Here is a 14,338-nt window from a genome sequence, read left to right as displayed (position 1 = left end):
GAAAGTGCCTCCGTACAGTCATTCAAGAAACCCTCTTTACTGATGACTGTGTGCTCCTGGCGCACAAAGACAGTGATCTACAGTTCACGCTGAACAAATTCTCAGACGCTGCTACACCCTTTGGCCTGACTATCAGCCTGAACAAGACTGAAGTACTTCACCAGCCTGTGCCAAACACCAACCCCATAGAACCAAAAATCACTGTTGACGACACCCAGCTGACAAATGTAAACAGCTTCAAATACTTGGGAAGCATCATCCAGTGATGGGTCTTTTGACAAAGAAATTGACTCCAAGATCAGCAAGGCCAGCCAGGCTCTGGGGAGGCTGCATACCAGGGTGCTCAATCAGCACAACGTCCACATCTCCACAAAGCTGAAAGTCTACAGAGCTGTGGTCATCCCTTCCCTCCTATATGAATGTGAGAACTGGACTCTGTACCAACGACACATCAAACAACTGGAGAAATTTCACGTGTGCCTTCCGCTCCACCCTTGGCAAGACCATGTCTCCAATCTGGAGGTCTTGGATCGCGCGGAGTCCACCAGCATTGAGACCCTGATCATCAGAGCCCAGATGCAGTGGGTGGGACACGTCATCAGAATGGACAACCACCATATGCCTTGCCAGCTGCTCTATGGTGAACTGGAGACCGGAAAGAGACCTCAAAGTCATCCACACAAGCGCTACAAAGACACTGTGAAGGAAACCCTACGCTACTGTGACATCAGCCAAGGGAAGTAGAAGCTGTGGCTGCTGACAGAACCTGCTGGTGAGCCCTATGCTATGAAGCCTACACCAGTTTTGAAGACAGGCGCTGCCAAAAACTGATGGAAAACCCTGAGCGGCGTCACAAAACAGCAGCCACAATTATTACAACAACGGATTTCCAGTGCCCCCATTGTGCTAGACTCTGCGCTTCCAGACTGGGACTCCAGAGCCACCTCCGTGTCTACAGATGAACTGTACAACAGCGTGTCTTCTTCGAATCCAAAGGACTACCACTACCTATTTAATGCTCCTACATGCTAAATAAAAAGATTAACAATTCTGCTATCACTATGTTGCAATGTGAATGGCTGCTCACTTAGCTAAATGATAGCACAGGCACTGGATGGCAGGTTTTGTTTTGAACTAACATCTTAAAATTAGGCATCAACAAAAGGATGCCTGGGCCACACAAACAGGTAGATCACAGTTTGATAACTCTTTCCAGGACTAGTGCCAGGTATTGACTAAATTCTGAGTCAAAGTGTTCAATTTTAATCAATTATAACATGCTGATTAAGGGGCCTGCCACTATTGACTGTCATTCAATGGAGCAAAACACATAGTAGCCAATGAAAAACCAACCACCATTGCACCAACACCTTTAAAAGAACATCCAATATTTACAGTGGAGTATAGAACTGTGTCAACAACAAAAAAGGAACAGATATCAGCAACGGACTAGATTTGTTAACACCATGGAAAATAAAATTACAATTGCTCATTTTTTTAAAAAATCATTGACCTCCCCATTCTCCAAACAGTTTCTGGAGAAGGGGAAGAATTGATAATCCAGCACTAAAAGCACCAATTTCAATAACATTCCATCTTAATGTCTAATTAGAAGTTTTAAATAGTCAAAATTTAAACTACCAGCTCCTGAAAGGAAACAATGGTCATAGTAATACGGTGGTACTTTCAAAGCTCTGTTTAAGGAGAGCTAGCAACAAGAGCATATTGCTTGCATAAATCAGGAGTAAATTAGCATACAAAAGCTTGATAGAACACCAGGCTGAGTGGTGCCATAACAACAACCTCTTGTTCTATGTCAGTAAAATGAAAGAGCTGATTCCTGACTTCAGGAAAACCAAGCAGAGCAAAGATGCACAAATCAGCATTCTTGGAGAGGGTCAGCTGCTTCAAATTCCTGGGTGTAAACATATCAATGACCTGCCCTGGGTCCAACACATAGATGCAATTACAAGACAGGCACACTAGCATCTTTACTTTTTTAGAAGGTCAAGGAGGTTCAGCTTGTGACTGAACACCAAGTTTTAAATATCCTGACTGCATGGAACAGAACAAACTGTGGAGTGGTGGAGTCAGCCTGATACATCACAGGCACATCCCTCCCCGCAATCAGTGGTATCCACACGAGACATTGCCTCAGGGTGGCAACATCCAACAAAGATCACTATCATCCAGGCTGTACCACCATCTCACAGGAAGTACTTAAGTGCCATACTACCAGATCCAAGAAAAAGCTACTTACCTTCAACCATTTAGTTCTTAAACCGTAACCACTACACTGACTACCTGGCACTATCATTTACTGATTTTTTTTGGTTGTAAATGAATTCTCTCTTGCAAAAAAAGTGTATAATTTGCATTTCTTGTGAATCCTGCTTATATGTTATGGGCCTATAATGCTGCTGCCAAGTTTTTCATTGCACATGTGCATATGACAAGCCGCTTGGCAGACTTTTTAAAAAAAAGCAAAGATCCTTTTTATTTCATGTACTAGATACCCTACAATCCATAACATGTCTACAAAGCATGTTAATTGACAGGTTAATTGGAAATACTGAATATATATTGATACATATGCATACTAATAGACACCTAATAAATAAAGAGTACAACTGACCATAAGAATACTGACTGAGGGTGGGCTCAGATTCCGGTGCCTGCAGTTTATAATTTAAGTAACCAGCCAAATCCTTCACCCAGACAGATGGGTTCCCAGGAAACAAGTCCTGACTTTTATCCATTTGCTCCTGAAGTTCTTTCAAATCAAGCTGCAGAAAAAAAAAATTGCATGTTAGATATTCAACTTCAATTAATACAGCAGAAAAATTGTATAATATTGTGTTTTGGTTTTCCAAGAGAAGAAATACTGTGTAGTAATAATTAATAGATGAAGAAAAATGTTTTTTTAAGTTGACAAATACTAAGGTCTTCCAAGGAAGGAAAGGATAGAATATATCACTTAGCAAATTCTGAAAATATGCAGCCTATGGTAAATTTAGAGCCTTCAAATACAACAATTAACATGCCATACAGAAAGCAAATCAATGGCTAATTTATTTCTTATAATTATATACAAAGCCCTGGAATTCAGAATGTCAGAGACAATCAAGTTGCTCCTTAACAGCAGTGGGAAATAAGTTACTTGTCACATCTAGAAATTTCCATTTGCTGCGAGTGTAGGTTCAGAAAATATGGCCAGCATGCAAATACTGATACATGTTTGGACCTTTTACGTAAATGGAAGTCAATTCTAGGCTAATAGCTCATTTGAAAAGCTTGGGATTTTTATCAACTAAAGGTTGTAAAGAGATAATCTGTGAATCTGAACGAGCTCAAGGGGCTAAAGACCATTTCTGTTCCCATGTGATAGTGATTGTGTCAACTATGTTTGAAGTACAGAAAATAATTTCTATTGTATTCCACAGAAGCTGAAAAATAAATATTTTTCATAACTGTAGATATTAATATTTAAGATTTCAACACTTTCACCAAAACCAGTTTAAGAGAACTCCAACATATTACACTGAAAGGCAAAACAAAATAGAAAATATAGAAAACAAGTATTTGAATACGTACAGCTTTAACAGCCGCCTCTAAAGAAGGAAATATCTTGTGTTTCGGTCCACTATCACCACTCTTGACCATCTTTCCCCCAGAGGCTGGTTTCTGCTGTGGTTGCTCAGTTGATATGGGAGGAACTTGCTCTTTGTTCTGCTTCTTTCCCATTTTCTCAAATCCAAGTTCAAAGAGGGTTTCAGAAGGTTTCAAAGGAGCTTTTTAAAAAAAGTAATGTCAAATAGTTCTGCTTTCACAAAGAAATACTAAAATTACATTTCAACATTTGCTTAATATATGAACTTGGGTGTACAAGACCATTTCCAAATATGCACTTGACCAAACTCAGAAGCATATGAATTGATTGTGAGGATAGAACATGCCTGAACTTTACCAGATTTCATGGTGTCTTGAGCTTTAGAAATGAAAAACTCATGTCAATGTCGTCAGAAATCCATTGAAAAGACCATAAGATATTAGAGCAAATTTAGGCCACACGGCCCACCGAGTCTGCTCCGCCATTTCAACATGGCTGATCCATTTTCCTCTCAACCCCAATCTCCTGCCTTCATGCCCTGACTACCTAAGAATCTACCTACCTTAAATATCCCAATGGTCTCCACAGCCACCTGTGGCAACAAATTCCACAGATTCACCACTCTCGCACTAAAGAAAATCCTCATCTCTGTTCTAAATGGATGCCCCTCTGTTCTGAGGCTGTGTTCTCTGGTCCTAAACCTCCCCAAACTAAAATTCACATCCACTCTATCAAGGCCCTTCAACATTTGATAGGCCGGGGGATCTCACTGGAACTTCATTCTTCTGAATTCTAGCGAGTACAGGTCCAGAACCAAACAGTCCTCATATGGTAACCATTTCATACCTGAAATCATTCTCATGAACGTCCTCTGAAACCTATCCAATGTCAGCTTATCCATTCTTACACAAGGGGCCCAAAACTACTCACAATACTCCAAAGGCGGCCTTACCAGTGCCTTATAAAACCTCAGCACCACATCCTTGCTCTTGCCATCCTCACCGTCATCTCAACCTGCAAGTTAACCTTTAGGGAATCCTGCACAAGCTCTTCCAAGTCCCTTTGCACCTCAGATTTTTGAATTCTCTCCATTTAGAAAATTGTCTACACCTTTATTTCTTCTACCAAACTGCATGAAGTCCTTCTACAGCCACCCTGCTTCCTCAGCACTACCTGCCTCTCCACCCACCTTTGTATCATCCACAAACTTGGACACAAAGCCATCAATTCCATCATCCAAATCACTGAGGTAAAACATAAAAAGCAGTCTTAACAGAAACCATTGTAGACCACTAGTCACTGGCAGCCAACCAAAAAAGTTTCCCTTTATTCCTACTCTCGGCTTCCTGCTAATCAGCCAGGGATGCTAGTATTCCTCCAGCAATACCATGGGCTCTTAACATGTTAAGCAGCCTCATATGTGGACCTTCCAAAAATTCAAGGACACAACTCCACCGATTCTCATTTGTATATTCTGCTTGTTATTTCTTCAAAGAATCCCAACAGATTTGTCAGGCAAGATTTCCCTCAAGAAACCCATGCTGACTACAGCCTATTCTACCATTTGCTTCCAAGTACCCTGAAACCACATCATACCAGATCCTTAACAATCAACTCCAATATTTCCTAACCACTGAGGTCAGTCTAACTGGCCTATAATTTCCTTTCTTCTGCCTCTCTCCCTTCTTAAAGAGTGGAGTGACAATTGCAATTTTCCAGACCTCAGGAACCATACTAGACACTATTGATTCTTGAAAGAACTAATGCTTCCACAATCTCTTCAACCACCCCTTTCAGAACCCTGGAGTGAAGACCATGTGGTCCAGGTGATTTCTACCTTTAGACCTTTCAGTTTCCCAAGCACCCTCTCCCCAGTAATAGCCACTTCTCAGAACCATTTTCTACATGCATTTTCCTGAGACTTCAAATTCAGAGTACATGTCCTACCCGAGTTAAGCACAGTTCCGTTCCTGTGAAAGTCACACAGTTATTAAGTGCGAACATTTACCAAGCTCTGTTTATGCCTGGTAGTTGTTTTGTCAATGCTGGACAAAACAATGAAACCAGAATTTATCATTTTAATCCTACCCTTTGTATGCTTAATCCTAGCTTTTATAATTAGGTGAGACACGTTGTCTTGAGCACATTGCTATTAGTATTGCCTGAGCAACATTTAAAAGTTTACTTCATTACTCATACAGACACAGAGTACTGCATGCAGTACAGATCATTTGTTTGGTGGGGCAACTATTCTCTAGCCATGGTGCCGTCAGGATATCACTGTATTTTGTGAGTCAGTAAAACATTTCCCCTTTGATCTCTTATCAGGGCTCCCTATTGCCACGCTCCCAAACGCTGATGTTTTGCCAACATAGTTCCCTCTAAGCTGTGTGCGTGCACACACATTTTTCAACCAGCGCACAAAGGAAATTAATGTGCACACAAAAGGTTTATTTACCTAAAATAATGTAGTAGTTAATAATTATACTTATTGAAAATAATCTTTTAGCTAACTGTTTCTGTTAACTACTTAGTCATTTTTTTCAAATACCACAATGCACGTCACTAATTTACGTCACCTCGCCTATCCTGTTCTGGTTTGTACAGCTGCTTCACGGCGGCAGCTGTGTTTAGTGGACAGTGTTCATATCGTAAAGTTTACGAAGATCTGTTTCAAGTAGCTTACTAAGTTTTTATTGGAAAAAATATTGCTTCACTGTGTCAAATTCAAAAGAAGCGAAGGGCGTGAAGCGCAAAAGAACTACAAATATGTTTAAAGTTGAATGGCTTAACAAAATAGCAGAAACTGGTACACCGAAAGCTCATGAGGTCATGAACGTTCAGCTACGAGAAATATTTATGTACAATTCGGAAACTGGAGTTATCTGTTTGTATTGTCATGATGCAAAAGTTGCTGGAGAATTTGCTGGTGGAAAGAAGTGGGATGATATTTGGAAACTTGACTTTTTGAAGCGTCATTTGGCAAGTAAGTCGCATTTGGACGGTGTACAAAAGCTCAGGCAACAGAACCCGCCATTAACTGTTACAGGAGTGCTATGCATGTTACGGTTGAGTGCAGATGAGCGAAGCAAGAACGATCAAACCCAGAAGAGATCAAAGTTGAGGTACAAGAATGATCAGCTTTTGATTTCTCCGCAATTATAGATTGTGATTTCACATTTGGCGATGAACAAGTTAATGCCTGATGTCTAAAATATCATGAATTTCTAGCTGAAAATATTGTAATAGTTTAATGAATTCAAATTTTCGTGCAAGAAAAAAATTAAATCCAAACCAATTTCAAACTTTGCTCAAATGGTGGCATTTGTACTTCAAAATGAACAGTTTTGCAACCTTGTACAGTTGATGGACATTGGGGGAACCTTTCTTGCGTCTAGTGCAGACTGTGAGCGAGGTTTTAGCCTAATGAATCAACTCAAAAACAAGCTGAGAAACTGTTTAGGTGAATGTCATTTGGATATGTTAATGAGAATCAAAAGCTATCAATGGGATGGAAGTTCTATTAGTTGAGACAGAGTTTACAAAGAATGGGTAAATGCCAAAGACAGGAAAGAGAAAAAATAATTGAGTGACTTAAATATGATAAAAATTAAATATCTCCAACCTGATGGCATGAACATTGACATCCCTAACTTCCGTTTATGCCCCCCTCCCCTTCGTACCCCACCCCTTATTTATATTTTTTCTTTCCCCCTCCCCCCCCCTTTTTCTCCGTCTGTCCCTCTCACCATAACTCCTTGCCCATCCTCCGGGCTTTCCCCCCTCCCCCTTTCTTTCTCCCTAGGCCTCCCATCCCATGATCCTCTCCCTTCTCCAGCCTCGTATCCCTTTTGCCAATCAATTTTCCAGCTCTTAGCTCCATCCCTCCCCCTCCTGTCTTCTCCTATCATTTCGGATCTCCCCCTCCCCCTTTCAAATCTCTTACTATCTTTTCTTTCAGTTAGTCCTAACGAAGGATCTCAGCCCGAAACGTCGACTGTACCTCTTCCTATAGATGCTGCCTGGCCTGCTGTGCTCACCAGCATTTTTTGTGTGTATGGCTTAAATATGTATGTTACTTTGTTATTCTGAGCAGTTTTATGTCAAATATTTTGTAAACCTACATAAACTGTCCCATGTGTGCATTCAGTGTGTACATTCTTTTGTCACAGGAAAACAATTTGCACAACATAAGATTTTTGCGCACACTGACTACTAAAAATTAGAGGGAACATTGTTTGCCAATAGACATGCTCTGCTTGAGTGATAATTATCATTGCTCTATATTGTTAATTCTGTTTATGAACAGAATATATCAGATTCATAACTATTTGCAAATCAAATCTCAATGTTGAAGACATCTGCATGAACAAGAAAAAAAATCAAAACACCTGATGAATTATCTCACACAAGAGCTATAGTTAACGCAGTCTATACTAAAACACAGGCAGCCATTCTTTTATCAACACATCATAGTACTTCACCCCTAACTTTTAACAAAAAGGACCAAGTAGTGAACATTAAAAAACTGCTTCCATTACTCAATTACCTTCAGTCACATAAACTGAACTACATTTTAAAATTTATCCCAACATTTCAAACCTTTATATCACCTTTCCATACATCAACTCATTAATTTGAGCATCTGCCCAATCTGTTGTCATGTAATTTTGATCCTGAGCATCAGCAGTTTTTTTTTAAACTTTCTTCACTACAGGTAGCTATGTAGAAGATACCTTCTCCCTCAGGACTTCATAACCGCCAATGCTTTTAATTTTGCATGGAAGCACACCAAGATTTATTAAGACATACAAAATCAGTAACATCAAATTACTTTTTATTAAGATTAGCCATGGGCCCCTTACAGACAGGGACAAGGGAAATTATAACAGGGAAGAAGAAAAAAATTAGTTGGTGAATATTTTGTCTATTTTCACAGAAAACAAAACCCACTGAAGAATCTGGGGCCCAGTGATAAAAAGGACAAAGGAAGCTAGCACGACTTAAAAAAAAGTAGAATGATGAATCTTACAAATGCAAGGGAGACAGTGATTTGCATCCGAGAGTTTTGAAAGATGGATATTTAAAGATACTTTAGTTGCAGTGATTCTAGAACTGTCACTATGGATTGGAGGTGGCAAGTGCAATCCCACTACAGGTTTCCCCTGCCATCTGAAGGTAGAGCGTTCCTATGAAACGGTTCGTAAGCCGAAATGTCGTAAAGCGAAGAAGCAATTACCATTTATTTATATGGGAAAATTTTGTGAGCATTCACAGACCCAAAAATAACCTACCAAATCATGCCAAATAACACATAAAACCTAAAATAACAGTAACATATAGTAAAAGCAGGAATGATATGATAAATACACAGCCTATATAAAGTAGAAATACTTTCCCACAATCATTGCCGGCACTGTTCTCCAAAGCAAAAATCTCACGCAAGCGCTCTGGGCAGAAAATCTCACGCAAGCGCTGTTGGCAAAAACACTCTCTCCAGTAACCTTTAAGCTATGAAGCTGCCAAATCATACCAAATAACACGTAAAAATACACAGCCTATATAAAGTAGAAATAATGTATGTACAGTGTAGTATCACCTACTGGAATTGGGAAAGCGCCAAGCACACTGATGGTGGTGAGTTAGACTGAGTCGTCGCAGGCTGGGGCGGTACAGTGGCCCCCACCCTCCAGACCGCTGACCAATACATTGCTGCGAAGCATGCAGCGGTAGCCAGGAGGCACACAGCACATCTTTAAGAAAAAAGCCAAAATAAACATGCTAATTAATTACGTGCCACCCGACACACAATTGTCGGCCCAGATCAGTGCTGATTGCCGATTGCGTTGCCTCTGATCTGGGCCGACAATTACGTGTCAGGCAGCACCTAATTAATTAGCATGTTTATTTCGGCTTTCTTCTTAAAGATGTGCTGTGTGCCTCCCGGCTACCGCAGCATTCTCCGCAAATCGGTATCTGTCTGTGGCCCGGGGGTTGGGGTGGTGGGACACTGGGGTGTCATCTCATCGTCGATCAGGGCAGGCAGCTCATCTTCTCCTATGACTGCCTGCCTCGATGTCGAAGGTCGAAGTTCATCGTCTGCTGTGGCTGATGTGGAAGGCTTGCTTGGCTGCTGAGCCTCGCGCATTTTTCTATCATACAGTTCTTTGTAAGCACTCAAACCATCCAGCAAATACCCCCTAAACCTACGTACCTTTTCAAAATTAAATTTGTGGTCACGGGATGCCAAAACCTCTTCAACATCATCTTCGTCAGCTTCCACAAGCCAAACTCACTTTGTCCTTGCTTCATTCACCACGATCGAAACGCTTAATTATGTCCAGTTTTACGCTAAGTGTAACACCCTTACGAGCTCTTTCAGGCTTTTCCGATACCATGGAACTCATCTTGCTAACGGCTGCTCACAGGCAAGTGTTAAAGCAATGCCGTTCCGAATCCGGGGGAAAGTGGCTGCTTGGGGCGCACGCTGATTTTTTTCGTAACAGTGAAAACACCTTCTGTTAGCGAAAACAGGGTACTACTGTAGGTCTTTCGTAACAGTGAGGTTTTGTAAAGTGAACGTTCGAAAAGCAGGGAACACCTGTATTTAAGAAAGGAGGAACCCGTACCAAACACTGGTAGTGAAAATGATGGAACCTATGATAAAATAGCAAAATACCTGAAAAAGATAATCTTTGGAGACAACACACATAAAAATTGCTGGTGAACGTAGCAGGCCAGGCAGCATCTCTAGGAAGAGATGCAGTCGACATTTCAGGCCGAGACCCTTCGTCAGGACTAACTGAAGGAAGAGCTAGTAAGAGATTTGAAAGTGGGAGGGGGAGGGGGAGATCTGAAATGATAGGAGAAGACAGGAGGGGGAGGGATGAAGCTAAAAGCTGGACAGTTGATTGGCAAAAGGGATACAAGAGGATCATGGGATGGGGGGCCGAGGGAGAAAGAAAGAGGGAGGGGGGAACCCAGAGGATGGGCAAGGAGTATAGCGAGATGGACGGAGGGAGAAAAAGAGAGAAAAATATATATAGAATAATAAATAAATAACAGATGGGGTATGAAGGGGAGGGGGGGCATTAACGGAAGTTAGAGAAGTCAATGTTCATGCCATCAGGTTGGAGGCTACCCAGGTGGAATATAAGGTGTTGTTCCTCCAACCTGAGTGTGGCTGTATCTTGACAATAGAGGAGGTCGTGGATAGACATATCAGAATGGGAATGGGACGTGGAATTAAAATGGACGGCCACTGGGAGATGGCATGAACATTGACTTCTCTAACTTCCGTTAATGCCCCACCTCCCCTTCATACCCCATCCGTTATTTATTATTATATATAATTTTTTCTCTCTCTTTTTCTCCCTCCGTCCATCTCACTGTACTCCTCGCCCATCCTCTGGGTTCCCCCCTCCCCCTTTCTTTCTCCCTAGGCCTCCTATCCCATGATCCTCTTGTATCCCTTTTGCCAATCAACTGTCCAGCTCTTGGCTCCATCCCTCCCCCTCCTGTCTTCTCCTATCATTTTGCATCTCACCCTCCCCCTCTCAAATCTCTTACTAGTTCTTCTTTCAATTAGTCCTGACGAAGGGTCTCAGCCCGAAACATCGACTATACCTCTTCCTAGAGATGCTGCCTGGCCTGCTGCGTTCACCAGCAACTTTTATGTGTGTTGCTTGAAATTCCAGCATCTACAGATTTCCTCGTGTTTGCGTGAGGAAATGACATTTCTTCAGTTAGGAAGTATTGAACTTTGGGAATTTTTTTACACTGGAGAAGTGTGAAAGTTCAGTCATTGTGTTCATTCAGAACAGTCAGTAAATAGCTGGACATGAAGAAAATCAAGGGATGTGAAGATGGTGCAGGGAAAAGGCACTGAAGTACAAGACTGGGCAGTACAATGGCTGCCTTGCAGCGCCAGCCAGAACTTCCATTGCTGTTTGTGAGTTTGCATATTCTCCCTGTGACTGTTTTCAACAGGTGCTTGTTTCCACCCACCTCCAGTAAAGAAGTGCTGGCACTATCAAGGTCACAGCTCAAGGTTTTAAGAACAGAGAGTGGAGTTGGGCGTCAGGTTAGGGCAAGGGAGAGGGATATGGAGGAGTTAGAGGTCAGGCTGGAGTCTAGGCTTCTGCTCTGTGCTTGAAGGCCAGTGATGTGGACATGCAAGGAAGGACACCCATAGTCAGATCAGCAGGTGTTGGTTATTAACACAACACAAATGTGGCATTTCATTGTATGTTTTGATGCACATGTGATAAATAAATCTGTATCTAATTTAATCATCCCAAAGACATGCAACTTGGTAGGTTATTTAGTCATTGTAAAATTACCCCAAATGTATATGCGAGTGGGAGGGAAGTAATTGATGAGATTCAGAGTGCATAGATAGAAAGAGGAAAATCAGTAGGGGAATTTGAGCCAGCAGACAGTAAATAGGCTAAATGGTCTCATATGTGAGAGAAAAAAATGGATAATGAACAGCAAAACAAGTTCAAAGGATTAGATATCCTGCTAGTTACGTTACACAGGTCAGTGACTCTTTTGCCAAATGAATAACTCAACAATAGAGATGATGCTATTTCAATGTTTAAGTCACACTGGCCTAAAAAGTTACAAACTCCATTACCTTGCAGGTGTTGAGCAACTTCAAGGCTGGCAAGACGATAAAACAAATTACCTGCAACACTTCGGCATTTCTACCAGTGATAAAGACAGGTTCGAGTAAGTGCTGATGCAACTTAATGCAGTTTCAAAATAATCCCGTAACATTTTTAAAAAATCTATACCAAAGAGTCATTATGTGCAGGCAACAATAGCAATAGAAATACAGAAAACCTCATGCCAAGGTTGTTCACATTCTTTGACTGTTTTATCACCAATAAAAAAAATCAGTGAACACGTATGAGAAAAGATAAATAGTGCAGATGACATGGCATATGTAGCTTACAACATAGGTAGTTAAATTTGAAATTTTCAGGGAACTTGCACTTCATTTAAAAATATTTAATCATACTTTCAACTCCACCAAAAATCACATAAAGTTTTCATTTGTTGAAAAAATAAAACACTTTAGCTTATTCCACACTATAATCAATTTGGGAAAGTACAAATAATATTGGGCTACCAAAATACTGGCCTACCCAGGCACAGCATCAGGGCAAAACCGAAAAGTGCTGGAATTGTTTAGCAGTGGAGTGGGGGTGAATAGGAGGAAGTGGGAAACAGTCAATGTTTTGGATTAAAGAGTTCTCGATTAGTATTAGAAAACTGAGAAGACAAATATGTTTTATGTTACAGAAACAACAGGTATGTTTAGATACTGCTTAACAGTTGGTAGAACTTTTTTTAAGAAGTTGGAAAGAAAAAAATGAGAAATACTGGAGCGGAAATTGCAGCCTCATCCATGAAGAACAACTTCCAAAATCGTTAACTCCAGTTGAGCCCAGATGGCGGCACAGTATCCATACAAAAGCAGAAGGGCTCATCCTCACTTTCTGGAATACTTCGGGTAAATGCTAGTCAGAGGTCAGACAGTGAGAGCAGCAAGTTAAACATACACATGGCGACTCTACCCTCAAGCCTAGCACCCCATTCATTCAATGTGATCGCAGCTCATCACCCTCAGACCCCAACTCTACTGTACAAGAATCTCTTTAATTCCTCTCGTTGATCTGACGAAACCTTTCAACTTTTCCCAATCCTTTTTAAAGTAAATTAGAGCTTTGATCTATATCTTATCACTCGCGTACCTTTCCTTCCCCGACTCTATTTAAATATACTCCTCACCAGATTGAGGGCCCTTGTCCCGAAACATTCAGTTTGTTTCTTTCACTGTTCCACCTACTTCTACGTTTTGTTAAAATATCGGCTTCCCAGGCAGCTTTGGGGGTTGTTTTGCTCTAATTATAGCACATGGAAATGCAGAGTGTCACTTGCATCAAAACGTTCAGAGACAAAACTGTGAACGTACACATAAGGAATAGACACTCATCATGTGTCGTTAGCATTTCCCGACTCAGGACACACCACCCCAGTCCCCGAGTCTCCGCCGTGTCGGAGGTGGGAGGGCACGGCGCTCGATACTCACAGACTGGGTCTATCCGAGGCATGTTCTCTGACAGAGCTTTCCGGGCTAACTTCTTCTCATTCTTAGTGACGGCGGCTTTCTTGTTCTTCTTATTGACGATCTCCCACTTGCCGGAAGACGCCATGAACGACACCAGGCACTGCGACCAGCGGCCGCTCCACCGCCTTCCTGGGCCGGGCGCCTTTCAAACGGCGTCTCCCAGCCAATCAGAGCGCTCGAGCCCAGCAGCCCCGCACGCGGTGCGCCACGTCGCCAGTGCGCCGTTATTACAAAACAACGAGTGGGGAGAGGGGGCGGACGCTGTTGGAAGGGCGGGATTAGTGACGTAACGTGACGTAACAACCTTCTCGCTCATTGATGTGTAGTGGATTATCCGATCTTCCAGGTTCATTCATTCACACAAACATCAATATCTAAGCCAATTTTTCCACCACAGCGCCATGTTCCTGCACTGTTGTTATATTCGTTTAAAAGTCACATGCCTATCATTCACCGTTTTCATTGAACTCAATAACTCAAGGTCCACAGCACTTCTAGAGAATCAGAAATACATTTGTTAGGTTTTGCAACTTAAACATTAAACTAATTCAAAGGAAGACACGTGATATGTGAATCTAACCGTGTTTACT

The 14,338-nt window shown here is 41.6% G+C and overlaps 1 protein-coding gene and 1 long non-coding RNA gene across 4 annotated transcripts in view; one reads left to right on the top strand and one right to left on the bottom strand.

The window, feature by feature from the left end:
- LOC134339706 (uncharacterized) overlaps positions 1-7,746 on the top strand; it is a 48,533-nt gene extending 40,787 nt beyond the window's left edge. For both annotated transcript variants that reach the window (XR_010016440.1, XR_010016439.1), the window contains one exon: positions 7,572-7,746. This is a non-coding gene — a long non-coding RNA (uncharacterized LOC134339706). The remainder of the gene's footprint in view (positions 1-7,571) is intronic.
- Positions 1-13,927, bottom strand: part of tmem214 (transmembrane protein 214) — a 41,904-nt gene extending 27,977 nt beyond the window's left edge. The window contains exons 1-3 of one of the 2 annotated variants that reach the window (XM_063036413.1): positions 13,710-13,927; positions 3,595-3,791; positions 2,636-2,786 (exon numbers count right to left, since the gene is read on the bottom strand). In XM_063036413.1, the coding sequence (XP_062892483.1) occupies positions 2,636-2,786; positions 3,595-3,791; positions 13,710-13,833 (472 nt within the window). In that variant the 5' untranslated portion in view covers positions 13,834-13,927. The remainder of the gene's footprint in view (positions 1-2,635; positions 2,787-3,594; positions 3,792-13,709) is intronic. The other variant, XM_063036422.1, reaches the window with a different exon arrangement.
- Positions 13,928-14,338: the final 411 nt, after the last annotated feature.

This window comes from Mobula hypostoma, chromosome 2, assembly GCF_963921235.1.
Source record: "Mobula hypostoma chromosome 2, sMobHyp1.1, whole genome shotgun sequence".
In the NCBI taxonomy this organism is placed as follows: domain Eukaryota; kingdom Metazoa; phylum Chordata; class Chondrichthyes; order Myliobatiformes; family Myliobatidae; genus Mobula; species Mobula hypostoma.
Note: the sequence above shows the minus strand (reverse complement) of the source record. Positions and strands in the feature narration are given on the sequence as shown.